Below are 14,983 nucleotides of genomic sequence, written 5' to 3'. Positions count from 1 at the left end.
GAAGAGTGAGAAAAAAATTCACCCCCCTCAGAGTTGTCATGAGTATAAACTAGATAATTTAGACAAAAAAACATTTTTTGAACCAGGCTGTAAACATGTTTATTTCTGCTGTGAAAATGGCATTTTTAACATGGGAGTCAATGAGGATTTGCTCGCTTCTGGTACCAGCCCCCAGCGGATGAGGGTGGAACTGCAATTTTTCTTACTTCCGGGTTGGGACCATTTTCTGAGCGGCATTGTGGGGGCTTGGGCAGAACATGGGGTGTTATGCATGGAGGAGTAAGAACAGCATTCCAAGAAAAACACCTGCTACCTACAATAAAACATGGTGGTTCCATCATGCTTTTCCACGATGAGAACGGAGGAGGGGGCTCCCACGTGCCCTCAAGGGACACACGCAGCGGGATATGCGCTCGATTCCTGGAAGGTCTGGAGGATCGTTTGTCTCTCTCAGCTGTCCATTGAGGACGTCGAAGATATATGGATATTTGGCCTGATGATCACTAGATTTCTTCTGTTTGGAGTGGGAGGATATCTGGTTATCTGGAAATTTGGGAAGTCGGGAGCGATTGGAGTGCGACCCGCACCCATGGCAAGCACCGCCCGGGCGGATGCCTCACTGACTGGGACGTTACTCGAGGTGAACCGTAAGCTGGACAATGTCCTTGCTGCGTTGCCAGTATTAGTGCGCAAAATGGATGTCATCTCGGAGAGGGTCACTGGACGGTGTGGAGATGTTTAATACCTGAATTGGCTTCACTGGAGGACTTGAATGATCTATACAGACTTTAAGGCAGAGAGGAAAATTATCTCTGCCTGACCCAAACAAAGTCTTGTTATCCAATCTGACGCCATAGCAGCCTTGGAGTTGCGTGCATACAACCCCCACGACGGAAGGAGTGCAGACAGATGCTGTGAAAACCCGACCTACCCCCCCCCCCCCCCCCCCCCCCCCCCCTCAGATTGTGGTCTCTGCCTAGCGAGGCCATCAAAATGCAGGAACTCAATGTGCTCTGCCTTTTCCCGTGACCTCCCACCCACCTGTGGACACAGTTGGCTGAGCGCCACACGGGCTGCTCCCGCTGAGGAATCAGGATCCCCCCCCAATCGAAGTCGAAGTCTCATGTTGTGAACTGTGACGTTTTTGCTTAGATGTTGAGGTGTTTTTTTGCATAGTAGAGCTACTCCCTGCTGGGAGTAACTCTGGTCTGCCTTTTTTTCCCTCCCCCAACTCTCCTCATGTAATCCCCTCTTCATCCAACTGAAATGAGCGCCGTTATGGCTGCTCTCATGGTCTGCCTGTACCTGTTCTGTCTATATGTGTGTGTGTAACCTTGGTCAGGCTGTTCTGTGAAGTCAAGTTCCTATGCTCTGGTTCGCTGGAGCGCTGGCAATAAAGCTCTCTCTGTGGGCTGTGTGGTCAGTGCAGGGACTGGGAATCTTGTTAAAGTTGAGGGACACATGGATTCCACTCAGTATCAGCAGATTCTGGAGACCAGTGTCCAGGAATCAGTGACAAAGCTGAAGCTGCACCAGGGTTGGATCTTTCAACAAGACAAGATTTGAAACGCCTCCAGGTGGTGCAGAATTCAGGGGCATGGTAGATCTCACAGACCAGCAGAACATCCTGAATATCCACAATGTGTAAGATACTGTGCTGGGTCCCTGTTCATTTTAGAGTGCATTTTAATGTATTGTCCTCACTTTTAAAGCTTATCCCGAGCTGCCGCAAATTATATTACAGAGACGTTAATCCCTTTACATTCGAAGTAATTTGTGGGATTAGATGTTTCCAATAACTAGGATAAATCCTATTTATGCTTATCTTGCTGTTGTAGATTATTGTTGTCATTCAAACTTAGCGAGCTACTAAATTACATTTTGACTGTAACTAAATGTTTTAATCTTACCCCAAAATTTAATAATTTAGTTTCATTTACAGTCAAAAAAGATTCTAAGAGAAAATCTAATCTAAAGAATTCGAGTGTCTGGTTTAATTGGGTCACGTGACTGTGCAGGCGTGGTTTAATCTCGGCGCCGACGTTTGCTGATGTCCAGGGAAGATTTGAAGATTTTTATTTTTGTTTTAGACATGGTGAGTTTATGCGTACTGATCTAGACTGCAGCGAGATGAATCATGTAAACATAGCTTGAGGCATTTTTTTATCTGTTGAGTTTGTTAGGAGAGCCTAGTTCACGTTTGCCGATCTGAAAATGGCACCCTAGCTAACATCGGCTAACTTTAACTTGGGACAAATCCCTCCTAATTAACGTTTCGCCGCTAAATTTTCTTTTTTTATTTGGTAAAGTACGCCAAGAGGAATATTTTATCAGTTACAAAAATATCCTTAAGCAGGACTTTGTGGGTGAAGTCAAATCTCTCAAGCTATAAAAAAAAAAGCGAAAGTTTTTTATTTTCAACGTGAAGCTTTGTGGTAACAGCATCACCTCTGTTGTAGTGGTCGTTTGTAAACTCGTGAAAAAGTTACAGATATTTTAAACAGAGCTATTATTTGATGTGTTGTAGAAGCTGAGTGAAGCACATGTTAGCCATGATGTGACTGAAACTGTTCAAGGTCATTCAACTAGTCAGGTATTGAGTTCATGTACCACCACCATGTTTATTCTAGTAATTTCTCATTAGATAATATTTATGTTTGTTTTATTTAAGGATCTCGACGAAACCAAAAGCATGAACCAGACTTATTCAAAGTTATTAAATGGAATCATTCTGCCTAAGGGCAAAGTGACCCCAAATGCTCTGTTTGTGGGAGGGATTGACATGATGGTAAATTCAGATTCATTTGTTAAAGGGACTATAAGGAAGTTTGACAGTCAAAACATGTATAGAAATAATACATTTCTTCTTCATACATTCTCCTGTAATGCCCTGGTCCTGTAGAATGAGCCCTGGCATTTTTACTGTGATTGCCTGTTTTTCTGTAAAATCACAGAAAACGCGAGCTGCTCGGGTCAGCTGAGGGGCAATCGCGAGCATAAAAATTCAAAAGTCCGAAAAGTCCCTTTAAACTTCTTCATTGTGTGTGTGTGTGCGTGCATGTGTGCATATGTGCATGTGCATGGATGTGAGTGAGTGTGTGTACCACCTCCAACCTGCTTAGTAACAAAATCATAACTAGGTAAGCTGACCAAGGATATCGAGCTCCGCTGGTCCTCCGCGGTCAAAAATCCGTGAGTTCAACGTTATCGACGCATGTGGCCCCTGGACTCGGCTCGCGTTTTCATGCCGCCCTTCCGACCAGAGACGAGAATGGTTGACTCGCGGATCTTTCACTGTGGTGGTCCAGCAAAACCCGATCCTTGGTCAGATACCCAGCGGCCACACCAACACATCATATTTCAACTGATTTCAACCCATCTTAGTATTATGGTAAACACATAAAATTTGCCCCATTCAACCAGCAAACTTTTAGCGAGAAAAATGTGGTTGAGCGACTGAAAAGTGAAGTAGCATCAACCAAAAAAGCTGCGGTGACCACAAATGACCAGCATGACTACAGCCTGGCATCGGAGCCGGTCCGAGTGTCGGCTGCACCGGGAAACGGGAACAGCCAGCCGCCTGCTCTAGCAACTCGTCTCGGGCAGGAGACAGGAGACGGGCAGAAGCTCAAGTTTCTTATCCAGCCAGCAGCCCCACTAGCGTGTTTGACCTAGCAGTTAAATGACACAGCATTTTTCCCATTCAACCAGCAAAATAAAGTACAGAAATATAATTTTACTTACTGGTAAAAAGAAGCAGAAACTGCTTGGACGATCTGTTAGTAACCACAGCTTGCCCTTTGTCCAAAAAATTTCACGATGAATATCCAAACACGAAGACAAGGGATGCAACAATACCACTTTTTTCCAAACCGATACGATACCGATACTTGGATATGAGTACTCGCCGATACAGATTATGATACCGATACTTCTACCACACAAAAAATGTAATTAATTGGAATACAGGTTTTATTTTCCTCTCTGTTTTCAATAGGAAAAGACTGTTAGGTAGATAAAAAGTAAAACATGTTAACATAAATTATCACAAAACTAAAATGTTAGGTGAACAGAAATGACAAGTTACAGTGAAGTCACTTTCAAGCAACTGCATTGGTATCAGTTACTGGTATTTGTTAACTTTTACTGATACTGGTATCGGTATCTGTATTGGCACCGATACCAGCATCGGTATCGGTGCATCCCTAATGAACACACAGACAAAACTAAAGTTCAGAGAGTCGAAATGGCCAAACATCTATTAACGTGAGGTTGAGGCCCTGGCTGCAGCTTTTCCCCGGGACTAGCTGTGAAGTCAGATGGCACTGATGCTCACTAATTATTCACAATTTTATGCATTTAATACACTTGAACAGAAGAGTTACAATAAAAAAATCACCCCCCTCAGAGTCGTCATGAGTGTAAACTAGATCTATTAAACCTAAAATGGGTTTTTGAACCAGGCTGTAAACATGTATTTTTGCTGTAAAATTGGCATTTTTAACATGGGAGTCTATGAGGATTTGCTTTCTGCTGCCAGCCCCTAGTGGATGAGGGTGGAACTACAATTTTAGCCACTCCTTCTTGGCTTCAGAAATGTAGACCATAATAGTCACTTCCGCATCATGGGTCCCCGGTAGAACGAAAAAATGAATACAAGTCAACGGGGCTAAAAACTCTGCTTTGCCTCACGCCCTGGATCACACATATGTTGTACTGCAATTTAAATGAAAAGTAATGATGGGTGTTTCGACCACGCCAGTCACGTACTTTTAGATTTATTAGCTTGTAAAAGTTCGTAACTAGCATGACTACAAACTAGAAATCGGCACGTCGCAAATGTGACGTCACCACATAATCTCCCCTCCCCTGGCGTAGCTGCTACTTACCAAATGACCAGATTTATGGTGGTTCTTTCCTGCTGTGGGAAATTTGCTGAACTTACAGCCATTTTCCCTCAGTTTCCTCCATGTCTGGTTCGACAATGTCACTTTCGTGAAGCGCATTTTTTGTTCTGGACTTATTTTCCCACAAAACCTAAAATAGTGTTTCCCCCGTTCGAAAATAAGTGCGTTCTTGATATCAAAATGCGTCTTTAAAATTCACAGACATTGAATGTGAAATCCATGGCACAAAAAAGGAGAATCAGAGCATAGTGTTTTTAGCTCCACTGACTTGTATTCATTTTTTCATTCTTCCCGGGACCCGTGGTCCGGACGTGACTTAAAGAGCAAGTCACCCCCAAATCAACTATTTTTTTCTGATAAACTATATAAATGTGTGTCTAATCATGCTGCAGACATGTGTAATCAATAGTTTTGCACTTTAGTGCATTTTAGTTACAATTTAAATTTTCTGCCTGAAACTGTCAGTGTTGTGCCGTTGTCAAGTAAAAACTCTGCACTGGATTTGAATTTAAATCTGCCACCGCTATTGGCTAAGAGGTATGCTATGATGTAAACTGGTACATTATGATGTCACAATGTCGTGAGTGTGTGTATTTGTTAGTGGCTCCACCCTCTCGGTCTGCTAGGCAACAGCATTTGTTGCATTTTTCAAACATGAAGTGGGAGTGAAGTACGCTTCTTGTAAGAGGTGACTTGCTCTTTAAGTTTCCTATTACCACTTGGTTTACAGATGGAGATCTTTATTTATTTATTTTTTTAATCAAAGGTTTAACATATCTCAGTCTCACATCTTGCTCTACAGCAATTTTACATTTTCACCTTAATTTAGATTTAGGAGAGGATGCCTGTTCATGTTTTTGTATTGCTTTCATGTACTTTCTTTGCCAGATCTAAAATCCTCTTTAATTAACAAAGGAAGGGATTTTCTGTTGGTCGTTGACATGTTTGTCATCCTTCAGGTTCATAAAAATGACTTGTTGGACCTCTTTACAAAATACGGCTCTGAGGGAAGTTAAAATTGTCAGATATCATGGATTTGTTTGCAGAGGGTGAGAGATGATTTTACTTGGATGATGTTTCTGCACTTTTTACAGATGAATATGACTTTTCATCTTATTAATAACTGAAAATGGAGGTTTGTCTGTGTAGTACATGTCTCTAATGATGCATGTTTTGGTTCTACATTGTGCATTGTTATTGCATGAATATATTTCTGTATTTACTAAGGAATTTAGTGTTTTCTAGTTATGGCTTTGAGTACTTTAACAAAGAGGTCAACAATGAGTCAATTGTTGAGGTGAATTCATGTCTGTCTGTGTGGTTAATTGCAACAGTATCAAGTCGGGGTAATGTTTTCTTTCTGAATGTATTTTTTCTTAACTTAACAGCAACAGATCAGTTTTAAAGGCCAAAACTCAAGCTGGGTCCTGCAGTCCTGAAGGAAAGACGCCCACATATGTTTGACCTAACGTCAGTGGATTCAGTCCAAATGGGAACTAAGGCTACCTTCACGCTGAAGGCACAAATACATCACGTGACCCATATCTGATTTCTTTGTGACAGTCTGAACAGCACAGATCCCATTTTGTCAAATTCGATCCAGGTCACATTCATATGTGGTCCTGAATCTGATGCGTATCTGATGTTTTCGAAAGCGACTGCAGCCTGAATGGTCAAGTCGCATTAATCACCTCCTACGTCACTGAGTCAGAGGAGGTGAGCGCTGTGTGTTGACATTCCTGAGGAGCAGCGCTGACAAGGATTCAGTGGTCTCTCTGGGAATCCTGCCAAGTTCTGGAATAAAAAAATTCAGGAGGGGGGTAATGGGGGGTGCTGCAGGTAGTTCCTTTTCAGGAATTACCAATAGAATAGAATAGAATGCCTTTATTGTCATTATACAATTGTAAAATGAGATACAGAGCATCTCCTACTCAGTGTAAAAAACATGCTGGGGGGGGGGGGGGGGGTTAACAGTTCTGCAGCACTATATACATATGGACAATATTAGGGTTATGAATATACAGTTGTTGCACATAGAATTGGTATAAATAGTGGTGGTCAATAGAGGAAGTGGGAAGTGGGGGGCTGTGTTATCGGTGCATGTGTGAGTTCAGGGTGGTTATTGCTTTGGGAAAGAAACTGTTTTTGAGTCTGTGGGTTTTTGTATTAATGCACCTGTAGCACTTCCCTGAGGGAAGCAGTCTGAACATGTTGAAGCCAGGGTGGGAGCTATCCTTGATGATGTTTGCTGCCCTACTCAGGCAGCGGGAGGAATAAATGTCCATCAGGGAGGGGAGAGGACAGCCGATGATCTTCTGTGCTGTCTTTACCACACTCTGAAGCCTCACTCTATCCGCCTTCGTGCAGCTGCCGTACCACACCGTGATGCAATAGGTTAGCAGGCTCTCAATGGACGAGCGGTAGAAGGTCAGCAGCAGGTTGGAGTTCAGCTTGTACTTCCCGAGGACTCTCAGGAAGTGCAGCCGCTGTTGGGCCTTCTTGATGACCGCTGAGATGTTTTCCGCCCAGGAGATGTCAGCAGAGATGAGGACACCAAGGAACCGGAAAGTGTGGACCCTCTCCACACACTCCCCGTTGATGTAGAGGGGGGCCAAGTCGGTGCTGTGTCTCCTGAAGTCGACAATAAGCTCTTTGGTTTTCTTGGTGTTCAGTGCCAGGTTGTTTTCTGAACACCATGCTGCCAAATTCAGGACTTCCTCTCTGTACTCTGCCTCGTCTCCCTTCGAAATGAGTCCGACTACCGTGGTGTCATCAGCAAACTTGATGATAAGAGTGTTATTGTGGGTCGGACTGCAGTCGTGGGTGTACAGAGAATACAGGAGGGGGCTCAGCACACAGCCCTGTGGGGAGCCGGTGCTCAATGTGCGAGTGGAGGAGAGATGAGGGCCGAGTCTCACAGTCTGGGGCCGGTTTGTGAGGAAATCCTTTATCCAGGCACATGTGAGAGGAGGGAGGCCAAGAGTGACCAGTTTGTTGATGAGGATGCCGGGATGGTTGTATTAAAGGCTGAGCTGTAGTCCACAAAGAGCATTTGGACGTAGCTCTGCCGCTGCTCTAGGTGACTCAGCACAGCGTGGAGGCCTGTGACGATGGCGTCTTCTGTGGATCTGTTTGCACGGTATGCAAACTGGTGGGGGTCGAATTCTGGGGGGAGGTGATCCTTAATGTGCTGAAGGACCAGTCTCTCAAAGCATTGATTACTGGTGTGAGGGCCACAGGGCGGTAATCATTTAAGCTGGAGATGGGAGACTTCTTCGGTACTGGGATGATTGTGACTGATTTTAGACAGGACGGGATGGCTGCCTGATCCAGTGAGAGGCTGAAGAGTCTGGTGAAGATGAGGGTGAGCTGGTGTGCGCATGGTCTTTGTACTTTGCCAGGTACTCCGTCTGGACCGGCCGCCTTCCTGGTGTTCACTGCTAGGAGCACATGTCTGACATCGTGCTCCGTTACAGTGAGTGGAGCGGTGTAAGAACCAGGTGAGGATGAGGATGGGAGCAGGGCTGAAACAGATGAGTGTTGCTGTTGTGGTGTTTCAAAGCACGAAAAGAAGCAGTTTATTTCCTCTGCCAGCTGCACACTCAGGTTTTCTGTTTTCGCAGTGCTGCCTCTGTGGTTGATGATGTCTTGCATTCCGTGCCATACCTCTCGTGTGTTGTTGCTGGACAGGTGGGACTCCATATTCCTTTTGTGGTCTGACTTGGCTTTTTTAATCCCTCTTTTCAGGTCAGCTGGAGCAGCCCTGTACAGAGCTCTGTCACCTGACCTGAAGGCGGCATCACGGGCTTTGAGGAGTGAGCGGACCTCGCTGGAAGATAACACAGGAAGATTGTGGGAATAAAGAGTGAAAGAGTTTATAGTTTTTAAAATAGTTTCTGGACCAAAATGGGAGACTTGACAGGTGTGATCCTGAAATTGTGGATGAACCGTCAGTGCAGACTTAAACATCACTACTCCACCTTTCCTGGCTTTGACTCCACTGTGTGTGACGGATTTACTCAAAAAAATAACAATTGCGTATTAAAACCTGCAGTGTGAATGTAGCCTAAATGTTTCCCATAGAGCTCCGCACGTCACGTGACTCTCAGAGAGTAGAAGCCATGTTGGCAGGCAACAAATGTAAACAAATTGAACGGGATCGGCTTGGATTTTACTTCGTCGGAGTTTACTTCACACTTGAAAACCGAAGAAATCGTTTTATATAGTCAGAAATTAAATAGACTAAACATCTCCGACCCTTACCGTGCCCCTGGGATACTTTTTAAAAACGCCAGAAGCAGTCGGAGCCGACTTCATACCGAACCTGGCCAGGGAACCCCTTGGGATTCCCCCGGAGGAGCTGGCCCAAGTGGCTGGGGAGAGGGAAGTCTGGGCCTCTCAACGCTACTGCTCCCGCAACCTGACTCCGGATAAGCGGATGAAAATGGATGGATGGACAAATAACAGATTTACATGTAAGTAGTTTAAATAGAGTGCTGTGCTGTTTGAATGTATAAACTGAACGCCAAGAGAAATCACTAGTCTGATTGTTTTCCATGAATAAAATAAATATGTCAGGCTGGAGCGTCTCAGGGTCTGTCTGAGATCTGTCTCGGTGAGACAGATGATAGCAATCCAAAGTGCTTTTTATGTGTGATCTGACAATTGATCAACCATTGATTAAAAATTAAATACAGCTTAGCCGGTTAATTGCTGTGATCATAAAACACGTAAACGGCAACACGCAGAACTCATGAGGCAACATTTTACGTGATGTTTACTTGTTGCTATGAGTAATAAGACAGAAAAAGCCACGCCAAAATAAGTTTAGGAAGCCCACTAAGAATCGTAATAAAAGCATTTAAAATAAATACCATACACAGTTGAGGAAATGTTGGTTTAAGTACCTGATATGAAGCGGTCGCTGCATAAGCGAAAACCTTTACTCTCGGGATCCCACAGTTTCATTTTAGCCTATAGACTACTAGCGCGTTTTATTACAATGATGCAACGTTTGCAGCTCTCCGGATCTTGGGGAATCCGGCTCATTTCTTATTTCGTCCGCATCTGTTCTGCATCCTGGGGCACAACAGGAATCTACCATATTTCCCATTTGATTGAGTTTTCTGACAATAACAAATAGTCCAGCTGCCGGCTTCTGCCTGCCAATATGGCGCCGTTTCGATTTGAACTGTTGCATGCCGGGAGAAGTGACGTCAACTCCCGGAGCTCTATAAGGAAACACCCGCAAATAGAAAGCACATCCACATACATGTTAACATGCTATCTCAGTTTCTTATTCTCTGTGCAAACTTCCCCTCCTGCTGGACACCATCCTTTGATCGAAGTGATATTTTTGTGTTTCCAGGTCCAATTGTTTCTCATCTAGTTGGACCGACTACTTGGACAAGTCCCTCAGGTTACGTCTACTGTCCTTGCTGCTCGCCTGTGGGAGGAGGGATGACTCAACCCTCACCCATCCCCAGTGGAAGGACCCACTATAATCAGGTACGTCCCTCTCATGGGTGAGCCGATCTCACGTCGGCTTGCAGGAAAACTGAAATAGAAAGTAGCTTTTAAGGCTAAACTTTTAATTAATCAGGGGTTGGTTTGATTTTTCTGTTAACGTTTCAGTTTACTTCAAAAAGGAAAAGAGTAAAAAGGCCAAAGTTTGTAAATGTGTCCTCTTTGCTGCTTGCAGCCGTACTCATACAACAACTTTGGAGAGGTGGTGTTTCCTCTGATGTCCACGAACTACTCACATGGTCCTTATTATCAGGTATCTAGACACTCTACACCCCCACTGTTCCTGTAGAAGCACATCTGGATTTCTGTTGTTTACTGGACTGTTGTGTCCTGTAGCCCCTCACCATGCAGTACACCACAGCTCCCTGGACTCCAGACCGACCGACACAGCTTTTCAATCAGGTGATTATTTATTCTGATTAAGGTTATTTGGATTAAAATAAAACATTTAAATTTCTAAAATATATTATTTATTTAACGAACTAAACAACGTTTTGGCCCAATGTGTTTTCTGTAAGTGTGATATCAGTGCTGACCGCTAGATGGTGCTGCTGTGTTTGTGTTCACATGCTGAAGATGATCTCTGTTCATGTTATCTACAAGAGACCTTGTGGCCGTGCTGTTTGTGTGTTTTTATGACAGCTGTTGAGGTCTTTGAAGGAACATATGTGGGTTTGTTCTCATTGTTCTTGTTCTCTGATGTTTCCAGAGCTTTGTGGACTGTGGAGTCCAGACTGTGCTGTAGTTTTTAGCTACTGAGCCCCGTGGCAGGTACAAACTCAACTGTTTGAAATGATTGTGCAAAGTAAATCTTGGCCGTCCTCACTTCCAGTACACCCATCTGCTGAAGTATCTGTAGTGTGTCTTTGTTTACATTTGAAATAGAAACCAGCTTGTTTGCTTGCTCTCTTTCCCCAGATGCAGGCCGCGGTGGCTTTTGGGAATCGGAGCGCAGACGAGATGACATCTGTGGTTCTGGACGTCTGGGAGCATCCCAACTTTCCAGAGGGCCTTTGCTCTTCCCTGTCTCTGCTTTAGTTTGAGCTATTTTAACATCGGACAGTTTTCTGCTTCAGCTGATCCCAGCCATTTTACCCAGGAATGATGAGGCTGATCTGTGATCAGATGCTTTTAACTCACACAGATCACAGTGACTATCGTACATGAAGAGTTTCTACCAGCTGACACAAGGGGTCACTTTAGTTGTTCTGTTTTTTCTAATACCGGAGAATGAAAAGACTTAGACTCACATTTTGGTGTGTACTTCTAATTTATTTATGTTTTCACTTTTTTATTTCAGTTTCTTTATGTGGGTTTTGCTCCTGGTTAAAGGCTCTGCACGTTTCTATGTGAATATTATAAACGTCTTGACAGCAGTCTGGTTGTTTTCTACACTGGAGATGTTCTGGTTCATTATAATGCTTCTCTGATTACAATCTTTTATTCACTTTTCTACTCAAACACAAGAAGGATCAAACATTGATTTTAAACTGTTCACTGTTCACGTTGTTACTGTAACTCGGCAGCATATTTTATATTTCAAAAGTGCGGCACTTGTTGGAAGGTTAACCTGGTGTTTGGTGTGCTTTACTTTTAAACCCACTATTTAGGATGTTTCCCTGATTATTTGCTTTGATAATAAAGATTGAATTTGTTATTGTATTTTTCCTGCTAGTTCTCCATCCTTGCATGGAGCGGTGGAGATGAGAGGGTCCTGTCAGCAGCTGCTGCTTACCAGCCAGCCTCAGGTTAGCCGTCCTGCCTGGCCACAAGCCCATCATCCTTAGGTCGCAGGGCGTTTCGTTTTGATGGTGTTACATCATGACACCAAAGCATCTGGGTATAAAGTCAAGCTGATTTGTACTTGTTTAAGAAATACACAAATTTAAAGTACAACAACAAGTAAAAGCTCATTGGATGGTACCTTTTTTTGTGTGTACACACATCCATAGGTCTGGGAGAAACCACGGACATATGCGTAGACATCATGTGAACTGGTGCTGCCTATTGGAGCTGACAGTGGCTGGTTGCCATCTTAGATGGGTCTCTATTCACCCCAGGTGCATTACTTTTCTACTGAAGAAAATGCTTGTCCAACAAAAAACATTTTATCAAGCATTCTCAAAAACCCAGAAAACATAATTTAAATATAAATAAAAATTCAAATCCAAAATCCCATCAAGTAAGTTAGAAAAGGAGTCCCATGTGATCTGTTGTCAATAGTATGCTGGCTGCACAGAAACGGGTATAGTTGCTCACTGCCTTGACTGGAGAGTGAAGAGACCCATCCAATATGGCGCCGGTGCTGTTACGTTCTTCGGCGCTGTTGCGTTGATGTTTTCGTGTCTATGGTGGAAACAAAGAACTAGATAATTTCTTATACGCATGCGTGAATCAGAAAAGGCGTGCGTAGACCGGAAAAGACCCGCGTAGGCCGGAAGAGACCTCGGAAAGTCGGGGCCTCAGAGCGTCGTTGTGGTGTTTTTTTTTAGCTGTCTACAGTCGATATGGACGACCATGCCTCACTTTGTGCCGCACCAGAGGAAGAAAGTAAAGTGAGTCGTTTGGGTATTTTGTTTACTTCCGGTCATTTTGAAATGACACTGCTCTTTATTTCGTCTCGCTAGCACGGCATCTGGTTTCCTGCTGAGGTTCTCTACTAGTTCATTTGGTTTTCAAAAAGTCTTTAGTTAGTAAAACGTGTTTATTCTAAACTAAAGTCATGTTTACCTCGATGCTTAGCGACCGTGTCACGTTTATTTCAGCTTACCGTGTTTATGGCTTAGCCACTGGTATGTGTATACTTACCGTGAGTTGTTACTGTCGCAGATGCAGGTTTTATCCCACTTTATGTGGAAGGTTTGGTGACAAACGCTCAGTCCAACAAACTTTGTCAAACTACAACAGTCCTGCTTTTAAACACAATGAGAGTTTTTATTTTTAGATTTAATTTTATCCACATCTGGTCACCTTCATGATAAAGTTCACTCGTTTCCAGTTTTTCTTGTAGCCATCATCCCACGTCTTGCATACATTTGGAGATCTTACTTTCATTTTAGCCTTTAACCTTTTATCCATCTCCCAACAGTTCCATATTACAATTCAGAAGGGGTTGTCCCTGCCAAGAATGAAAAAATGCAGCTGCTGCCCGACTCCTCTGTATCACTGTCCTTTTTGCGTGACAGAAGTTTTCAAGCCAACCAGACAGTCTAAGCTGAGGTCCCATATGAACGGACATATGAGAAGAGCCTTTTTCGTTGACGGTATTTCTGTGAATAATAAGCACAATTTCCTTTGACGTAAATATACCTATAGTTGTAGAGTGTTTATTAATTGTTATTGTGACGTTTCAGATTATACCATCCATAGATGTGCACTTGGCTGCAGGAAGCAACAACATTTTCATTGTTTGTACTGCTCAGCTACGATCCTCAGGAGATGCGATATCAAAAACCATCTTTCCATCTGCTTCAAGAAACATATGCAATCCTCCCCAACGCCTGCCCATGAGAAAAGCTCTTTGTTGTCCACTCAGAAGCAGGGTTCTGTCACATCCACCCAGCTCTCATGCCCCGGAAGTCCTTCAAACTCTCCAAGCCCTGTGTCACCCACCCTGGGGCCAATTTCGGAGACCTCTTCCCTTGCTTCCTTCCCTCCAAGCCCTTCAACGTTGTTCCAGTTCCAAGAAAACAGGAAAATTGATGTAATTTGTTTGTTTCCACATTAAGCTTCTTTGCACAGTTGGATTTCACCAAGCACATGAAACAGTTTTGTGCTTTAATTCTGAAGCAGATGCTGGCTCTCATGGAGTACCTACACAGTGCAGCTGGCATTGTAGGTCCTGGTCCTTCGCCTGTTTCAGCAGCAACACATCGCCAGTGCTCCATTGAGCTGAAAAATGACACTTCAGACTACACTCTTTATTATCCAAGGTAAATTCAGACCATCTCACTAGATTCTTTCTTGTTATACCTCACCTTTTCACGTGGAAATGCTTTTTTTTCTCTGTGTGGACAGTGTTTACCTCAACAGTGGGTGCTGCTCTGTTCCTTTCCCTCCTACTATTCGATCTTCCACTTCTGGTGAGGCAAGCTTCACTACAACTCCAAACACGACTCAAGGATCTGTCGGCATCTTTACCTACGACCTCTTCAATAACTCCACCAGATCCTTCACCGAGAAAGCCGCCGTCTTGTTTGTGGTGCCGACTGACCTCAACTCAGTTGCTTATGCTGTAGGAATCTTTGACCACAGTAAGGAGTGCGGTCAGGAACTTTTTAAAGAGATGTTTAAAACCACTAAGGGATCTTTTGTCAGAGCCAAAGCCCAAGGTCAAAGTCTAACACACAAAGGTAGAAATGTCACCATCATGGCTACAATGTCTAACTGCAGCAACGCAGTTATGAAGGTAGAAATAAGTGAGACAAACTTCTGAAACGTCCTGCCTGTCATTTTTATAATTGCTGTTTTTCTAGTCACCTTACCTTTAACACGATGAAGCAGTCATTTGTTCCGTATGTATTCTGTAATAAACCATCTGGCTAAAACGA

General features: G+C 43.6%; 1 protein-coding gene and 1 pseudogene across 5 annotated transcripts; both read left to right on the top strand.

Moving 5' to 3' along the window:
* The first annotated feature begins 2,003 nt into the window (after nt 1-2,003).
* Nucleotides 2,004-12,039, top strand: LOC107383627 (deleted in azoospermia-like; annotated as a pseudogene).
* Nucleotides 12,040-12,835: 796 nt separating this feature from the next.
* Nucleotides 12,836-14,983, top strand: LOC107383337 (uncharacterized). 5 transcript variants are annotated; one of them, XM_015955890.3, is made up of 5 exons: nt 12,836-12,988; nt 13,522-13,696; nt 13,787-14,136; nt 14,226-14,365; nt 14,451-14,983. In XM_015955890.3, exons 1-5 carry the CDS (start codon nt 12,941-12,943, stop codon nt 14,866-14,868), a joined length of 1,131 nt encoding a protein of 376 aa, XP_015811376.1. In that variant the 5' UTR covers nt 12,836-12,940; the 3' UTR covers nt 14,869-14,983. The 5 variants fall into 5 exon arrangements, with proteins under 5 accessions (XP_015811376.1, XP_015811375.1, XP_015811377.1 ...); XM_015955889.3 differs by having other exon boundaries at nt 14,223-14,365; XM_015955891.3 differs by lacking the exon at nt 12,836-12,988 and adding an exon at nt 13,017-13,084 and having other exon boundaries at nt 14,223-14,365.

This window comes from Nothobranchius furzeri, chromosome 11, assembly GCF_043380555.1.
Source record: "Nothobranchius furzeri strain GRZ-AD chromosome 11, NfurGRZ-RIMD1, whole genome shotgun sequence".
Lineage (NCBI taxonomy): Eukaryota > Metazoa > Chordata > Actinopteri > Cyprinodontiformes > Nothobranchiidae > Nothobranchius > Nothobranchius furzeri.
Note: the sequence above shows the minus strand (reverse complement) of the source record. Positions and strands in the feature narration are given on the sequence as shown.

Coding starts and splice junctions, on each gene's coding strand:
- LOC107383337 (XM_015955889.3), top strand. CDS start 12,941: ATGGACGACCATGCCTCACTTTGTGCCGCACCAGAGGAAGAAAGTAAA. Junction 12,989..13,521: donor CACCAGAGGAAGAAAGTAAA/GTGAGTCGTTTG, acceptor ATCTCCCAACAG/TTCCATATTACAATTCAGAA. Junction 13,697..13,786: donor AAGAGCCTTTTTCGTTGACG/GTATTTCTGTGA, acceptor GTGACGTTTCAG/ATTATACCATCCATAGATGT.